This window comes from Clinocottus analis, unplaced genomic scaffold, assembly GCF_023055335.1.
Source record: "Clinocottus analis isolate CAN_PGR_092001 unplaced genomic scaffold, fCliAna1.0.p SCAF_12, whole genome shotgun sequence".
In the NCBI taxonomy this organism is placed as follows: domain Eukaryota; kingdom Metazoa; phylum Chordata; class Actinopteri; order Perciformes; family Cottidae; genus Clinocottus; species Clinocottus analis.
Genome location: NW_027175843.1, coordinates 4167501 through 4185921, shown reverse-complemented (window position 1 = coordinate 4185921; position 18421 = coordinate 4167501). Strand labels below are relative to the sequence as shown.

At 42.8% G+C, this 18421-nt stretch overlaps 1 protein-coding gene across 2 annotated transcripts in view; it reads left to right on the top strand.

Moving 5' to 3' along the window:
- The window catches only part of znf385b (zinc finger protein 385B), a 40047-nt gene extending 22773 nt beyond the window's left edge, over positions 1-17274 (top strand). For both annotated transcript variants that reach the window (XM_068572189.1, XM_068572188.1), the window contains exons 5-11: positions 11521-11657; positions 12073-12183; positions 14216-14390; positions 14511-14891; positions 15183-15367; positions 16000-16095; positions 16436-17274. In XM_068572189.1, the coding sequence (XP_068428290.1) occupies positions 11521-11657; positions 12073-12183; positions 14216-14390; positions 14511-14891; positions 15183-15367; positions 16000-16095; positions 16436-16702 (1352 nt within the window). In that variant the 3' untranslated portion in view covers positions 16703-17274. The remainder of the gene's footprint in view (positions 1-11520; positions 11658-12072; positions 12184-14215; positions 14391-14510; positions 14892-15182; positions 15368-15999; positions 16096-16435) is intronic.
- The last annotated feature ends 1147 nt before the right edge of the window (positions 17275-18421 follow it).

The window sequence follows — 18421 nt, the reverse complement described above, 5'->3', positions numbered from 1 at the left end:
CTTTCGCTACCGTCCAATCCGAGAGTTGCCGACATGGCATATTTGAGAAAGAGCAACATTTGCGATCCAAAATGTGTTTCCATCAGCTTTTGTTTTCTCTTTGTCTGTTTGCCATCTGGATGGTCGTCTCTGGCTTCATCTGCTCACTCTTCAGCGAGGACGAGGAGCTTCTTGTGCGCACTTTATTATGGAAATCTGATGTTTTCCAGGAATGTCATGAGCAGAATGAACGTCATGGATCCAGTTTACACGTCTGGAAGGTTCCTGGTCGAGACTAGAGTTGATTAGAAGATGAATTAGGCTTCCTCTGAGGCCGAATCGAGGCTTCTTCCTGTCTGTCTGTCTGTCTGGCATTCCTCTCATTATAGATAACGTGACTGCCGTGATTCCCCACACACTGCCGCTCATCATCACAACACAGTGTGTCTGTGTGTCTCTATTACATACACAGACATCCCTCACCGTTTCTTTGAAATGTTTTCACTTTTTTCTCTGAAAACAACTCAAATTAAAGTTTCCTCTGACAACCCCGGACACCTGATGTCCAGTGTTTCCATGGTAATTCACAGGCACACCGGTGCTGATTTCTGGCAATTTTGCCTGGATTTTCACAATAAATAGACGCTTTTATTTCTCTCCAATTACAGTTTCTATTTGAGTTGAACAGGGCTGAGCTGGTCAACCAAAAAAGTGTTAATATACACACAATCCGTAGCAATTTTATTCCCATCTCGACATGGGAAAGCGAGATATTTCATAATCCTCAGGTCAAATTTCAAATATTATCTGCATTTGCATCTCCACTACTGGTAAGTCTGAATCCTGGAGCAGCTAAATGATCCGTACGTTGTTTGTTCCGTCCCACACTTTAATCTACACCGTTAGTTTGGTTCTAATCAAATGATTCGGCGGTTTCATGCTGAGTTTCAGACTTGAGTCGTCCTGTCTGCTTTCATATTCCTGACTGGTCTGATGCGAGCGTTCGTCCATGTCTTCATGTGTGTGTGTGTGCGTGTGTGCGTGTGTATGTGTGTGTGGTATTTTGGATGAAGAAGGATCCGAACGTGACCTACTTAAACACACACGCACACACATGCAGGCTTGTTATGCTAATGTCTGTGATTCTCTGCATAATAATAACGCAGTGTGATGTCTAATGCTGCCGTCAGCAGGAGCGCTCTTTAGGTCTACGTCGCTCCCCCTGTGGATAAGGAATGTTTTAAGATGCAGATGAAGGTAGTGGGACATGTTCTCCTCCCAGTAGGATCACTGGTGTATTAATACCCAGCGTTCTTCCAGGCTTCATCTTCAGCTGCAGTGATTTCAGCTGCAGTGAGGGATCCTGTCCCTGTGCGGTAAGGAGATCCGGGGCAACGCTGGACCCGTAAAGGATACACTTCCTTTGCCCCTTTGGAGCAAATCAGTTGTAACTTCGAGAGATATTTCTTTGATGGAGTCAGCGCGGGGGGTTTGAAAGTGAACATGTTGGTTATTCTAGTGTTTGTTTTAACCAGGACACAAATATAAAATTTACATTTTGTAGTTTAAGGAGATGTAGAGTGCTGCAGGCAGGGACGATGTATTTTTTTTAAGCTAACCTTAGCATCACTCTTTAGTTTCCTAGACAAAAGTCCAGTATTCATGATACTGGACTTTTTTTTCAGCAAGATAATCTTGATTTTTGAAGCGTAAAAGCTCGCCAGAAGTAAAAAAGGATCTAAACAAACTACACTGTGGTCACATGACTTCATGTCACCACAGCTAAGCTAGTCTAGTGGGCGTGATAACGTTTAGTATAGTTTCATTTAGCAACCGCTCTTTGTCAGGACACAAACTTCAAAATTCACAAGAGGCGTAATCAATTATATTTTATCCCTGAGAACCAAACGTTAAAATCTTTTAAGCTCATGTGAACCACAGACCTTGCATCAGGCATCGCACCAGAAACCCATTAACAAACAGCATGGACTTTGAGACGAGTGAACCAGAAGTGTCAAAATGCTGACTCCTCTCCAGGTTTCTTGCCTCTTTCCTGCAGCGAATGCACATCAATACAAACATAAGATAGTCAGTTATTTTTAAAGAAAAAATTGCCAAAGTTCTCAGTCGTGGAAAGCGCGTCCTTTACCGCGTCTACTCCTCCGTCTGTGGCTGGAGTCGATTCCAGTGAACAACTGAAACATCTGATATCACACTTTGTACTTTACTTGAATGTGTGTCGTATTGACTGTGAACCAGCTGGTTTTGTGCGCCTCAATTTTCTCTCCCTGACACACACACACACACACTTGTGCTCTGTGTAACGAGAGATGGTGTGAACCGAAAGCAACTGCCACACACGCACAGACACACACACACACACACACACGCACACTATCTCTCTTTCTCCTTCAGTGTGTACGTCTCCCTCTTTCTCTCTCTCTTTTACCTTCTCCCCCTCACACATACACACTCCCTCTCTCTCACTATCTATCTTTCCTCCCTGGGGATAGAGTTTCTTCTCTCTGGAAGAAACGGGGGATTAAGAAGAAGTAACACGCACACACACACACACACACACACACACACACACACACACACACACACACACACACACACACCTGACGCTCAGGGTTTGGGTGTTCAGATTGCGATGACACATGCCACTCTTAGTCCAGTCACCTGATACTCTCTCTCTCTCTCTCTCTCTCTCTCTCTCTCTCTCTCTCTCTCTCTCTCTCTCTCTCCCTCGCTCTTTCTCTCTCTCACACACACACACAAACTCACTCACATACTCTGCGTTGTGGGTGTGCATGGCTTTTGCTCAAACACCGACCGAGGACAGCAGAGTAGAATGCACATGGACAGAGTCGGGAGGAAAAGGTGAACCTGGATCGAGGGTAAAGAAAAAAAAGACACCCGGCTCAGGTAGGAACCTTTTGATTTAAATGAATGCCATCATCTTCGGCGCCGTCCTCCTCTTCTTCGGCCTCCGGCTTCATCACTCCCTGCCGTCCGCGTGAGAAATGTCTCTCGCCGCTGTCGGTTTCACTTGAACTGCAGCCGTTCACATCACTTCACAGTCTGATTAACAGCGCCAGATGCTCAGTGGGATGAGGATATAATGAAGCCGTTATAATGATATACTGACAGCTCAGAAAATACCACGTCCCACAACTCGCCTACGGTACGCCACTCACACCTTCATCCGCCAAACTATGAAACGTGTTATTTCATTTCGAGAGGTGGACCAGATTTAAACGCTTTGAGTTTTGAAAAAATGAGGATGAAAAAAATGCCAGATGTGTTGTTTGAATTGACTTTTCTTCTATTTAGCAAAGACTACAGAAACCTCTCTTAAAAAAGTTGTACTTTCTTAATATGCAGTAGGAGTAAGTGAGTCGATGATTCCTCATGGATGTTGATAAGGTTATCTTCTGACATGAGCTTCAGAGGTGGAACTTACTCTGACCAGGCGGGGTTTCATTTTGATCTGGTGTTTACTTCATGATCCATCGTGTCCAACTCCATTGTCTGTTGTTATCTTACATTTGTGGAGAACTTCATTCCTTTGATTGTCAGTGGATTGGAATATGTTTTGGTAATTCTTTGATCATATTTTGTATCCAAATCTGCCATGCAGACAAAGCATCAGAAGTATTCAGATGAATTACGAACAAAAGTAGATTAAATATATATAACTATTATATATATGTGTGTATAAATATACATATATATTTATTGCATAGCACTCTTTATAAAAATGTTACTGTTGTAGGACCTTAGAACATCATCATTTAAACCTAAAATATCTCCACTGCATTTATTAAATATGATCAGCCTTTAATCCATGACGCAATAGTTTTGTTTTGTTTATTGTTTGTCACTGTAATAAGTCGGTGTATTTCAAAGCAAATCAGGTTTCGTATTTTATTTCAGCGAGAGACACAACAGTGTTTAGACAGGTTTACATTAGGGATCATAATCCAATAATGAAATGCATAATAAATTATCATTGACGTCATTCTGCAGCACAATGAGTACGCTTTCTGTAGATTTGGCTCCTGATACTTTTGTGTTGATTTGGATTCTTTTTCTAAATGCAGGACTCTTCCTACTTTTTTGTTTTACCACATGATGAGTATTTAAACTAATTGGCTTTCCAAATATCAGTCAACTGTAAATTAGCAAGCTCATCAGCTTATTAGCTCAGGGGACAATAAATTCAAGAGCACTATTTGCTGCTTGGGCTCCTGTTTCATAATCCTTCCTCTTCAGCGGAGCAGCTTGTATCCAACTGGATGGCGCAACGTTTCTGATTTTTACGGCTCTTTATTCCCTCAGAGGTCAGCGCTGTCAACTCGGCTTACTAATGACCAAGAATCTTCTCCTGGGCTTAAAGTGAATCCGCCGTATGTGTTGAAGCTGAAGTCTGGGCAACAACAAAAGAGCCAACTTGATTAACGACTGCATGACATCAAAGTATCTCTGTCATTCAGAAATACACCGGTGTGACCCAGACGCTTTGATATCTGCGTTAATATCTTCAGAGCGTAACTGTTTCAGAGAGGATCCCCCTCTATCCAGCTCAAACCAGCATGCAGCTCATCGCGGCAGACGTGGGTCTGTCGCTGTACATTTCCCTTCACATTAGGCTCAGGCTGCGCAACAGCAGCGTGCTGCGCAACGGTCACAGCATTTGTTAAATTGAAAAATGTCAAGCTATTGTGCATCTTCTTCTTAAAGGAAGATGTAATTGTCTCTAGTTGGTTAGTTTGTCTGTTAAATGCACCACGGTGTCTTAGTCCCGTCATTGCTGGAGGTGTACTGTTTTCATTACATAACTGAACAAGGCTTGCTTCTAAGTGTATTCTTCTTTGCTTTACCTTTTTTCTTTCTTACCTTTTCACATGTGTTTGTAGAAAAGAAGACAAACCCAAGCACACACAAAGGGTAAGAGATGGATATAACGGTCATTTATTATTGCATTCCTGCGGTACAGGTGAGAAAAAGGGTGATCCTTAAGGAGGTTCAACAAGTTCCTGTAGGGATATTGTGATGGATTTTACCAAAAAGGAGAATAAGTCCATGTCATTTTAAGAATATCAACCATCCAGTTGACTGAAGTGGTTTGTGGATAAACCATCACCAACACAAATCATTATCCAGAGTATTTATACATGTCTTAAACATGACTGGAGGGGATTTTATATATATTTTTAAACTGCTGCACTTGCATTTATATGTGCACCTCTCCACACCCTCGATCGCTTGCAAATAGGTTTTTTTTTCTTCTCCCCATGGAAACACAAGGGATGCAAATAAATGTGACGTTCGTCCCATTTGGATTCATAAACCAGCGGGGGGCGTGGGGTGAGTAATTAAATATCAGACACACTTCTTAGCAGCCACAGCCCTTGGCTAAATTATGGGGTGGTTTGTGACAGATGACACAGAGCTCCGCAGGTCAGATCGGTTACAGGAGCCTCAGTCTGGAGCTGATGATACAGCAAAGCACTGTGTAAGATTTTCCTTCTTACATCTTCATCACATGATAACGTGTCAGTGCGTGCGTGTGTGTGTGTGTGTGTGTGTGTGTGAGGTGTGAATGCCAGAGATAAACCCTGACTGCGGCCACAATCATAAATCTTACTGCAGCAGTTAAAACTGGACTGACCAGCAGGAAACTGGACACTGGACACACTAAGAATCAGAAAGGGTTTACAATGAATCCATAGGCCATTTAATCTGAGCAGCTGCTGATGCCAGCACACACACTGCATCGGAAGAGGACTCTTTGATCACCGACAGGTTTAGAGCTGCATTTAAAAAGGTGAAATTCTGTGTTTAATAGCTCTGCCCATCGTCACCCCGCATCAGCCAGGATAAGTACTCGTGTGCGAGGCCGTTGACCTCCTCTGTCGGTGCATTAAACTGCTAAAGAGGGAGAGTTTATGGACACTTGGTGACAGGAGTTGAACCGTAAATTGTGTGAACTAATTGTCCATTTCGCGACCAAGCCGTGTAGCTAGCCAGCTCTGAGAACTTGTTTCCCCCTTTTCCTAACTCTTTATTGAATGGAATAATGTATTATACAGACTTTTAGCAGTATTTGTGTATCTCTCCTTGCATGTGAGCTGATCAATCAGCTCTATTCCAGATTACAACTGCACCGTTCCAGTGCCAGAGCCTAAACTGCTCAATTCCAGTTTCAAAATCCAGTTCCAGTTTTCGAACCTCTCGAAACTGAAAATGTTAGTTTGTTTACATGTGGTGCCACGTTTCGCGGATCTTCTGACCCATCGCCAACTGCCTGAAATAAAAAACTGTCCGGGTCGTTACTTAGTTGTTGGACGGTCTCACCGCTCGTTTCGACCGTCTCCATGCGAAGGCAGGAGCAGATGTGTGGCAGTATTTATAGCAGCTCCTTAGATCAGCAACTTACTGTAAGACAGCAGGGCTACTGCGTGTGTGTGTGTGTGTTTGTGTGTGTGTGTGCGTGTGCGTGTTAGTGCGGATGTGTGTTGTAACAAGATCCCAGAGGACAGGAGGACAGAATTAAAACGACCCTGTCACCACAACATTCATCACGCACACACATTCCGAAACAAACATCCTATATACTGATTATACAGGAAAACACGTCCAGCTGCACTCTTAATACGACTCTGTTTTCAGTATGTCGTAAAAAAAAAGGACATAATCAAGTGTAGGGTATCAATTTGAGTATGGCGTTGATAGACACTGAAAAATTGACACTGGAACATTTTTCTTTTTTATGTAAAGGGTAAAGCAGTCATGGAAAAAGGCTTCAATGGTCACTTGAGGGTGTTTTAGGGTCCTAGAAGTGGTTTAAGTTGTCCTTGAGGTGATTCTGTGAGTCCTTAAGGACATTCAGAAGGCCTTTTCAGGTAGTTTCAGAGGTCCTTGAAGAGATTGTAAGACTTTCATTGTTCCAGAATTCAACACTGGTGACTCCGATGGTCCTTCAGCGGTTCCTGAGGTTGTTTCAGTAGTTCAGTTGGTTCCTGTGTTATTTGAGTAATAATGTCCTGAAATGTCCATCTTAGTTTTTTGAAGGTGGTTCAAATGGTCATTGCCTTGGTTTTAATGCTGTTTAAGAAGGTTTAAAGGCACTGTGGCTCTGAAAGGGGTTTAGAAACCACACCTGTCCGATCACAAAAATGGGGAAGTCTTTCTTCACAAAACGCACAAGTAAAAAACGCACAATACCGCCTGATGGCCCAGGCGGTTTTGCAGTTAGTTCAGTCGTCCTTGGCGGGGTTCAATCGGATCGTGTTTTGTGTGATGGTCCTTCAGAATGTTTTGAAGTTTCTTAAGGTCTGATGTTTGAGGCGGTTTCAGTGAGTTCCTCTGTCCCACAATGTAATGATGAACATAGTCTAAGTAAATAAGGAAAATATGTTCGCTGGTTTGGTTGTGTACTTCAGCTAGTCCTTAGTCACGAGCCTTGGTACGGTTTAGTTCGTGAGAATCTTTTTCAACATGCTCTAAAGTTTTGCGACAAACACTTAAGGGTCACATAGTCGACCCCCTTTAGAGACCCTATACACTGGCAAGTACATTCTATCTTTTGATGTTGACGGTGCATTCATATTGGTTAGTAGTACACAGTAAATGTTGTTTTGTACTAACATGATGTGATACAAACTGTCAATCAAACTGACATTGGAAACTGCTACTCTATACTGCTATTATAAAAATGTCTACCTCAGCGGCTCGGGTTGGAGTTCACCTCAGGGCCCTTTGCTGCTTGTGACCTCCCCCCCCCCCCCCCCCCTCCTCTCCAGTCTGTCTCTCATTATCTAATAATAAAAAAAATAATAATTCAAAAGGATTTTAGTTGTGACAGTCTACAGGACTTAAAACTTTGTTTACCAGCATTATATATTCATTGTCACGGTCAATTACGCCGCATAAATAGGGACTAATTTGCACTTCATCATACTTCAATCATAAATAATCTCCCATCTAGTACCATCACAGTACGTGGTCTGAGAGGTTTTGTGTCAGGCTCCAGGCATTTGATTGAAGCTGTGCTGTGTCTTGTTGTTCTGACTTAACCGTAACTTAATGATGAAGTGTAGTGATAAATAGAGACAATGACTCACTGCTCTGCTATATGAGGATAAACTCTCACAGCAGCATCACAGCACACCGTTAATCCACAGCTATCTTAATGTCAGTCGGAAAACACACCCACAACCAACCTGGCCTGGTCTGTCTAACCAAACCCATCCTGTTTATTCTAATCAACAGTTAAGGGTTTTAACTGGATTCAACATGTGTCGCAATGGATTATGGTGCATTTATGAGTGCGTTCAAACGGGTTTTAAGGAATTCAGAATGGGCTATAAAGCATTCAGAATGGTTTAGAAGGCATTTGGAGTGGGTTAGAATGCATTATAAGGTATCCAGACTGGGGTAAAATGGGAAATAACTCATTTAATATGGCTTAAATTACATTCAAAGTGGGTTGGGATGGATTATAAGGCAATTAGATAGTGGATAGCGTGTATTTGAGGGCATTTAGATTAGGTTAGCATGGGTTATGAGACATTTCGAGTAGGTTCAAATGGGTAACAGTTCATTGGTTAAAATGTGTCATGATACATTCAGAGTGGTTAATGGTTTGTTAGGAAATTAGGGGTTAGCATGTGTAATAAGTAATTTAGAGTGAGTGCAGTTCATTTAGCGTTGGTTAAAATGAGTTAGGGTGGTTTATAAGTAGGGATGTTTTGAACAAGTTTTTTTAGTTATGAAAAACAATCCAATGTATATGCTTGATAATTGAATCATTATCCATTGCATTAAGAAGAAAGATGCTTGCATCCAATCCTGAATGTTTTGTTTCAATTTAATTTGACTTTTTATTCCAAAAAAGTTTCATGAAACAAAACCTCTCTGCCATTTTGGGATTTGGTTCTGTACTCTTGAAAAGTGTCCTTTATTTTTTGTTGCTACAGTTCAGCTTTTCTCACTTGAATGCACAAATGCACGGATTACATTATTACATTACTCTTATTGACTTTTTGCTCGTGGGGCTTTTGATGCATTTACAGTGGTGTGGTGAGCGTGTTTGTCTTTGGTCCGCTGACTACCGCTGTCTGTGCTGTTCGCGGAGAACCACAGAACACAAGAGGCTCTAACACTGAGCTGAAATGAAACCGTTGCACATTAATTAGGTAAATAACATAATGCATGTTTTGCTGCTCTGAGAGCTCAGCGGAGTGGAGTAGAGACAGACGGTGGAGCGATGGAGAGTGGAAACTTACGTAAAACCTGATGTAAATTTCATCGTATGGGTTGCAGCTGGTACGATATATTAAATACATACTTTGATCAGAAAAGAATTGGTTGGGTGGGTTTAGAGTGTATTTAAAACGCGATAGAATGGTTTAACGAACAAAACTTGGACACAACCAGTAACAACAACGACTTCTTCCTCTTCCTCTTTCTCTTTCTCCTCTTCCTCCTCATCCTCCTCCTCCTGCTACTCTGTCAGGGCTGATTCAGTTGCTCTCAGTGTTTCCTCCCACACTATGTTGTTATGAAATAATTCACTGCAGGGCATCTGCAGTCTGCGACTCCAAACATACACAGAGAGAACAAATTAACTTTTGCTTCATCAGACCTACTTTTTTAATTTGTGAATGTATTCTGTATATGTATACGGTGTATGTGACACCACCTCATATTAAAGTTGGATTCACTTGTCGGATGCAGCACTGCTTTTTCTCAAACGGCCCAACGCATACACGGACGTGTAAACTTAAGTGTGTATCATAATGTTTTTAGCCCCTGTCTCTTTAAATGGAGATGGTTTCTTTGTGGCCCTGTGGCACCTGAGCACATGGACTCATTATGTGGGCCACACATTCGCCTTCTTGCTCTCGTTTTGTATTAACTCTGTCTGCCCCCAGCAGCTGCAGCGCCATATGTTCCCTGTGTTGTTACTGTGTAGAGCAAATCAGCTGCTCAGGTCTCCAGGTGGAAATTATATAAATATCAGTGCGATTTCTGTCATTTGTGCTTCTTCGCTAAAGAAGGGTACATTTACTGACCTGCTTACATTAACACAAATGGTTACTGGTCCAACAGTTTATCAACACATTACTCGACCGACTGGAAAACTGGGCTACTTTGTGTCGAGACGTGATCAAATATCATGGACAATTATGACGAGCGGAGTTCCTCAAGGCTCCGCTCTGGGGCTTCAACATGTTTCCAGTCATTACGGAAAACATGTAATGTTTTTATTATTCTGTACACATGACATCTATGGCAGGTCTGTCCATAGGAGAGGGATCCCTCCTCTGTGGCTCTCCCTAAAGTTTTCTTATTTTTTGGGTGTGGGGGGCGGGGCATGCACAATAAACGTGTCCATGCATTTATTGTCTGTACTGTGTTTTCTACTGTAATGGTGTCCATACAGGTCTCCCTAAACATGGAATAGGCAGGTGCTGATTCAGCCCGCTGCTGCACTAAATGGTTTCGAGCCAAATTACTTTTCTGATTATCTGCTACATTATGAACCATCCAGACCTCTCAGGTCCGCTTTCTGTCCCTAGAATCAAGTAGAAATATAGTGAAGCGGTTCAGTTTTTATGTAACATAATATCCCAGAAAACTGCAGGTCAGCTGCTTCTTCTTTTTAATCAAGGCTGAAGTCTTTTTGTTGTTTGCCCGCTGCCTTTTATTAAACAATTTCTGACACTGCGCTGTACCTTTTTTACTTGCATTACACCTGCCTTACTCTATTTCAGCTTGTTGTTTTATATTCTCTTGGACTTTATTATGTTTTTAATTGTATATAAATGTCCTTTTATAATGTGTTTCTTTTGCACGTTGTCTTTTGATGTTTTATGCAAAGCACTTTGAATTGCTTTTTCTTGCCTTGAAGAGAGAATCAATTTATTTATTTATTTTCTAAATGTATTTAGCCTTTTTTGTTCCTAACTACTCAAACCTTACAGAAATAGTGAAATAGGAATTTTTGATTTGTTATCCAGAACGGGTTGGTTCAAAGGTATTTTCATAATTTTACAAGCGTCTCCAGCAGGCCTGGAATGATGAAATGTTTTCTTCAAGCGAAACAAACATTTAAATTCAATATGTACGTTCCATTGAAGAAGAAGGCGAGAGCCGAGTGGTGCAGTCTGTAGAAATGTTGTATTCAAATATTGGTTTTGCCCTAGGCAAAAATCATATTATTTAGTAGACCGGAGCGTACACATCTGTAAGATGTGTTTTTTTTGTTTTGTTATATTTGCAGGAGCCTCTCTCTGTAAGAACATGCAAAGTATTAAACATGGTTTTGCCATTTTGAAATGATTTATTGTTAGACGTTAAATGGACCGCCAATCACCACCAGTGATGCCCCTGAAACTAAAGAACACACAAATCAATAACGATGTCATCAGATATTGTGAATCCCTTATTAAGACTCTCTCTCTCTCTCTCTCTCTCTCTCTCTCTCTCTCTCTCTCTCTCTCTCTCTCTCTCTCTGTCTGTTTCCAGGAAGTGGGTGTGGTGCAGCGGGCGGGGCTTTGCCAGGGTTAATTGGCGCCACTGGTCCCTCTGTGATGATGAAACCATTCCTGACGTTTCCTGTCGAGACGACGTCGCCAGTCGGCCTTTTTCCAAACTTCAACACGGTACGACTTTGTGTTTGTGTTCTTACACATATGACTTTTTAGGACCAATTTCAGTTTGAGACCTTCAGAGAGAAGACATTTTGCCAAGGCCTGTTTGATGGTTTCAGACTTGGTTTTAAGGTTCAGGTTAGAATTAGGTTTAGGTTAGGGCAACGGTAAGGGGTTGGCATTAAGTTAGGACGAAAGGCATCAATCAATGACGGTCCTCACAGAGATAGAAGTACAGGGTGTGTGTGTATGTGTGTGCGTGCACAAGTGTGTGTGTGAGGGACAGTAACAGTGACAGCGTGCTGTAGCTGAAGGCGGTAGGGACTGATTGTGATAAAGAGACCTGTCACTTTGTCAGCATCACTCTGTCATCACTGTTTAGCCAAGCAGTCCGCTGACCTCTGACCTCTGTGTGTAACCCCTGCAGATGGACCCGGTGCAGAAGGCCGTCATAAATCACACCTTTGGTGTTAGCTTGGTACCCAAGAAGAAACAGGTCATATCATGCAACGTCTGCCAGCTGAGGTTTAACTCTGATGTAAGTGTCTAGGTTTGTGTTTCCATGTGTGCTTAACCTGTTCACTCAATCTGATGCTTCACCGTTTTGATGACCGTATGCTTACTACGATCATCTTCTTGCCCTCTCTGCATCTGCACATCTGCACTTGGCTTACGCTCCAATCTAAATGTCTGAAGCACATTTAGAAAACGAGAGTAACATTTGTGGAAATCCTCTTATTTTCTGTGAAAGCTATTTGATTTACGTGCTGTTGCTCAAATATGGCTACCCTAGAATATGGACAGGAGTTTTGAGATGCAGTCACTGCACCCAGTAACTGCAGAGTGTTTGTTGGTCAACAAATAGTTAACTATAGCTAAAATAAAAATGCTCACTGCTGTTAAAACTACAAACTTTTCTATTTCTACACCTGCTCATGACATGCTACATGTAATTCAGACATTTGTGCAGTTTCCCCCCTGCTTCTAGTTGTGCAAAGCTAGGCTAAATATCCTGGAGAATATCCTGTTGATGAAAATATGATACGACGCATTATGACTAAAGCTAAGTTGTACCTTTGTCAAATTTCTGGGATTCCCGGTTGCTTGTTAGCTTAAATTAACATGTTTTCTCAAAGATAAAGTTAGCACTCGCTTATTAATGTTTGCTCATGGCAACTTAAATCTGTGGGTTTTGGTGAAACTTTGAAATGGTATCAAACAGAAGAATATAATGTCCCCAAAAGTAGGGCTCTAACATTGCAGAGTACTTTCTCACTTTATTTCCCCGTTGTCAGAGCTAGGCTAACAGTTTTCTCCTGCAACCAGTTTCTGCTAAGCTAAGCTAATGACACTCCATGTCTAAATGCACAGAGATTAACTGACTTGTTGACTTGAAGTTGTTGTTCGTCCGTTCCTTTAAGGAGATTTCACAAGGACTTGACGAACATTTATTTTCTTATCATGCTTGATGCAACTGAGAATAATATTTTTCAGGCTTCTTTGTTTTTTTGTCAGGCGCTTCTGCCAAACAGCAGGTGTGTTCAATCAGGTGTAGGCCCTGCCATCTATATTTTTAAGACTGTTTGAATGACTGCTAAGAGGTGCATGCTGCATCGCTGATGACACGCCATTCAATCGTGATTAATTTATGAGCTGTTAGAATTATTCATGAGTGAACATGAAAACAGCAATCACTGTTGAGGAGAGCAGAGGAGACAAGAAGAGGAGTAAAAGGGCAGCATTAACTCAGTCTAATAAATTGAATAAAAAAGTGACTCACAGAGCTTCCAGACAGTCACACGAGGACACTGTTAACCTGGAGGTTTGTTTCTGTCACTCTGGGATTGTTTCAATGCGTGCCGACATATACATGACTGATGTTATTTTTACATTGTAGAGGTATTCTGTTTGCCTGAACCTTTTAAACATTTCAGACTGCACATTTCAAATCCATATACATCCCAACACAAAGTCTCGCGGACACTTATGGTCCAGGCCTAATGACTGAATGAAATATTCCATCTCCACCTATTATTTGCAGGCTTACTGCATTTGTTTATCGTATCTGGATGATGATGAACCAGTGACACTAATGCTGAAGCGCCTTAAACGTGCATGCTCTCTAATGGCCATCAGGGGGCGACTCCACTGGTTGCAAGAAGAAATCTGATCGTAAAAACCTAATTTTCTTTAGATAAACGTCTTTTTCAATACAGCATAATGTTTATTTAGTAAATTATGGTCCAATTCGAGTCAAATAGACCATAAAGCAGGGTACGCTTCAGGGCGGGGCTAACTTCTGATTGACAGGGCGCGAAACAACATTGTCTTGTCTGGGAGTTGTTTGTGGCAAATATGAAGATGATATATCTGGTTCAACATTGATAAAAAAAATCCAACCAAGGTGTGATATGCTACATGTATGCAGTACTTATACATGGACAATTTAAGAGTCTCTAAAGCTAAGGGGAATAGTGGCAAGAAGTGACATCAGGACTTCTGTGGATGGCAGAAAGACACTTCAACAGAAACATATAACTTTTCTGTCTCTCGTATGTGTCTTCCTTCAGTCTCAGGCGGAAGCTCATTACAGAGGCAGTCGTCACGCCAAGAAGGTCAAGTCTCAGGAGAACAAGACCAAAGCCAAGCTGTCCATCACCGGAGAGACCAATGGGCATGGCATCACAAGTCTTGTTTGCCCCGCCCCTCCCGTCTCAGCGAGCAGCAGCGCCAATCAGCACACAGGTTGATTTTATTAACCCTGATCTGAACATCGATGTCAATGTTGAGTACAGTCTGTATATCGTGAGGTGTTTTAATTTCTTCCTCTCTTTCTTCTTTTCTCCTCGCTGTAACTACCTCCAGATCTGTTATCTAGCCTCCCCGACTCCTTTTCTCTCAAACCCTTCCCCCTCCCCTGCTCCTCCTCCCCTTCCTCCTGCGCCTCCCCCTCCTCTAGCAGACCAGGTAGCGAGCCTCCTCCCTCCAGTCCCCCCACCGCTCTCCCCGCCCAGGGCCTCTTCTCCACTTCTTCCTCCTCTCCCTCTTCCTCCAAAGCCTCTCAGCTTCCCCCTCCTCCGGCGCCTGTCACTTCCTCTCCATCAGCTCCTCCTCCCTCCCAAGCCTCTTCCCAGGATGCTCCTCTCTCAGGGGAGTCGGAGGAGGAGAAGGCAAAGAAGCTGATGTACTGCTCTCTATGTAAAGTCGCCGTCAACTCTCTGTCTCAGCTGGAGGCTCATAATGCAGGTGAGGAGGAGCGAGAGGATGTATGGAGAGATTATCCTACACGATTTATTATTCCTTCAGTAGGAGCTTGAGTTTTTCCACCTCAGCCAAGCATACATTTGCCCTTTTTTATTTGGTGGGGTGGTTTGTTTTCTGTCTTTTTTTAATTTATTTTTTTTAGCATAATTGAATGCTGAAAATGAAATGAAATCCATCTAAAAACTGAAGGACGATTTAAACACAAGGTGTTCGTGGCCGTCATCTTGTTCCCTGTTTCACAGAAGTTTGGTTTTCCGCGTGTCCCGTTTGCAGGTTCGAAGCACAAGACGATGCTGGAGGCCCGGAGCGGCGCCGGGCCGATCAAGGCCTACCCCCGAGCCGGAGCCAAGCTCAAGAACGTCGGCGGTTCTCCCCTGAAGGGCTCCGGCCTGCAGAACAAAACCTTCCATTGCCAGATCTGTGACGTCCACGTCAACTCCGAGATCCAACTCAAACAGGTAGAAGCACAGCGCGGTGCACGGACATTATTCCAACGGACTTATTAGTTAGACGGACGCTCATCTTTCACTGTTCCTCTCATGGTAGAGCAGCTTAATGTCTACGTAGAATTCTGTGATTTAAGAAAGACAAAGCTTTAATTGCCCAAATAATTTAGACCTTTTCACAGAATGCATTTTTAAAACGTCAAAGTAGGAAAAGCACACATGCAAATAATCAAATGAAGGGTGTGAATTCCATTTAGCAGCTCAGTTTCAGAGTCCTGGTGTTGCTCTGAACACCTGTTCTTTACTTACTATGTCCATTTAAAAAGGCTTGTATATGAGATATAATCTGAGTCGCAAATCACCCCCTCATTACAACAGACACTCAGTACTATAGGGGTAAATAAATTGGGATTTCGGGCACTTTTCAGTATGCATTGTTGTTTTTGCGTCTATAAAATGCATTGTGGGTTGTTGTATGATTGTTGGTGTACATTAGGCTACGTGCTACTTCATGGACACTACTTTGTTTTGCAGCTACTATTGTAAAAATGTTTGAGAGCGCATGCATTGTGGATACATGTTCACACTATATCATATTGATGGTGAGAAACCCAGAAGAACAGCAGTGTTTGTTGTTGTTGCAGCACATCTCCAGCAGGAGGCACAAGGACAGAGTGGCAGGAAAACCCAGCAAACCCAAATACAGCCCGTATAACAAACAGCAGCGCGGCTCGCTCACTGTAAGTCTCTCTCTCTCTCTCTCTCTCTCTCTCTCTCTCTCTCTCTCTCTCTCTCTCTCTCTCTCTGATCAATAAATGCATCAATAAAATAGATAAATGCTGCTAGGAATAAATACTTGATGATTGTAAGAAATCCTTTCAGAGGACATTATTTGCTCCTGGGTTTATTAATCAATACTTTTATTCGCTTTTGTATATTACAACATGTTTTGAAACTCTTCTCTCCTTGTTTGTTCTTTCTCCTCTCCTCTTTCATTATCTCGTCGATTCTCCTTGTCCCCGGTTCTCTCCTCTCCTCTTCTTGTTGCATCCCCTTGTTTTCTCTCCTCGCCTCCTTTAGGAGATGGTGAAGCCCTCCCTCTCTTCGTCCTTCCTCTCTACTCCCTTTCCTCCTCCGCCCTGCTCCCTCACCTCCACCATCTCGCTTCCTCACTCCTCTCTCTCCTCCCCGCCGCTCCTGAGTCGCACCTCCTCACCCCTCACCCAAACCATCTCTCTCTGTCCTCGCCCTCCATCCTCCTCGTCCCTCTTCACAGCCTCCTTCCTGCGTCCGGCTCCTGGACCAATGAGAGCGAGCCAAGGATCGATCCTGTTCGCGCCCTACTGATGGCAGCGGCGGCCGAACCGGGCGACCTTTCACTTCTGACCTCCAGTTTCTTGGAGAGACATCCGCTCTGCGATCGTGTCTGCAGGGATTCAAACCTGCAACCTTCTCCCCTGACTGAGGCTTTAGAAGAAGACCTGAGAGGACAGAACCTTCGCCTGTCTGGATCTCCTTCTCGGGTCGGAAACTTCACAACTGACCCCACAGCAACCGCTGGTGATCTTATCCAAACCAGAACAGAACCGAGACTGAAGGTTTCCCACACATTGTGGAAAACCAGAGTTTTTTTTTTTTTTTACACCGTCCTGGGGAAAAAAACTGAATTGCCCCGAAGATTTTGAGAAAGCAATAAGTAGTCCTGTAGGAAAAAAAGTTGTGTCATTTTTTTGTGTCATTTTGATCACACAGATTCAGCTCATTCAACACATCCAATAATGAAACAATTCAATATGTGCATGGAAACATAGACAATATTTATATATTTTTCTTTCTTTGACGTTATAACTAAAAAGAACCCCAAAGTACCTCATCGTGTTGGATAAATGACTCTTTGTGAAAAAGCGAAAACTGTTTTTTTTTTTAAAAATATATTTGTATTTTTATTTGAAATAACAAGAATCAGAACTAGGATTCGTGAAGAACCAGCATTGACAAGAAGATTCTCCAAAAAAACATCTCAACAATCCCTGAAACAAGCTCCTGGATGAAATGCTCTGATTCACGGGCTAAAGATGCAGCTTGTTTTTGAGACCAGACACAAGGAAGAAGACGAAAGACAAGAAGCTGTGGGTCGGGTCCTCACAGTTTGAAGGAGAACAACCTCCTCTGGACACGGATGTTTTTTTTCTTCCGAGCCAAGTGAACGGACACTCCTGCAGATGTCTTCATGTCATACAAACACTGGGCTGTGACGCCATGATGTCCTCATTTAGTCGTCCCTGCGCTCATGTTCAACTCCGTTCCTGTCATACAGCGTCTTGAGAAAACAAAACGACAACTCTTTATGAAACAGCTGAACCATGTAGATATTAGCAAAAAGTCAGACAAACACAAAGAATATAGTGCTTGTATGGGAGCCTCCATGTTGTGTCTATACCGTGCCAGACAACTATGTCATTCTGGTCAACTTAAAATGTGAACTATGTGTGTAATTGATGGCGTGTAACCTTCCTCAAACTACCTTAAATATCACCAAGGACGTCACCGGTCCTCAATGGTGGATACGGCGCGACCAAGGTGGAATAGAGAGAAATTGTCCTTTACTGGAGCACCGATAAGAAGCTCAACTCATTAAACTCTCTCTCTTGGTTTTACGGCAACACAAAATCCAAACAAAAATCAGTTTTACCAGGTCCGCTCCTTCCATTACAATTCACCCAAAAATCTTCGGGACACTTTGTTTTCGCCTCTTTTCGTCTGACTCGACTTCGCTGTATGTTTGGAACCAGAGTTTTAAATGAAGTGGACGCCTCCTCCTTATACCTGATGTCCACACTACTGCCTGTACCTGCTGTCCTCTCCACTGCCCTGTGTGTTACGGACTCACTCTGGACCCGGCTACTTCCTGGTTTTACAGCGAGAGGCCTTTCGTCCTGACTGTGTGAACGCTCGGTCGGTTTCAGTCTCCCCCTGCCGGCTTTCTCTGAATCTGACCGGAACTCGCTGGACTGTTTCGGCGTCTGAGCAGCAACTTTTACTGAAGCGGAGGAACTTCTTAAGACT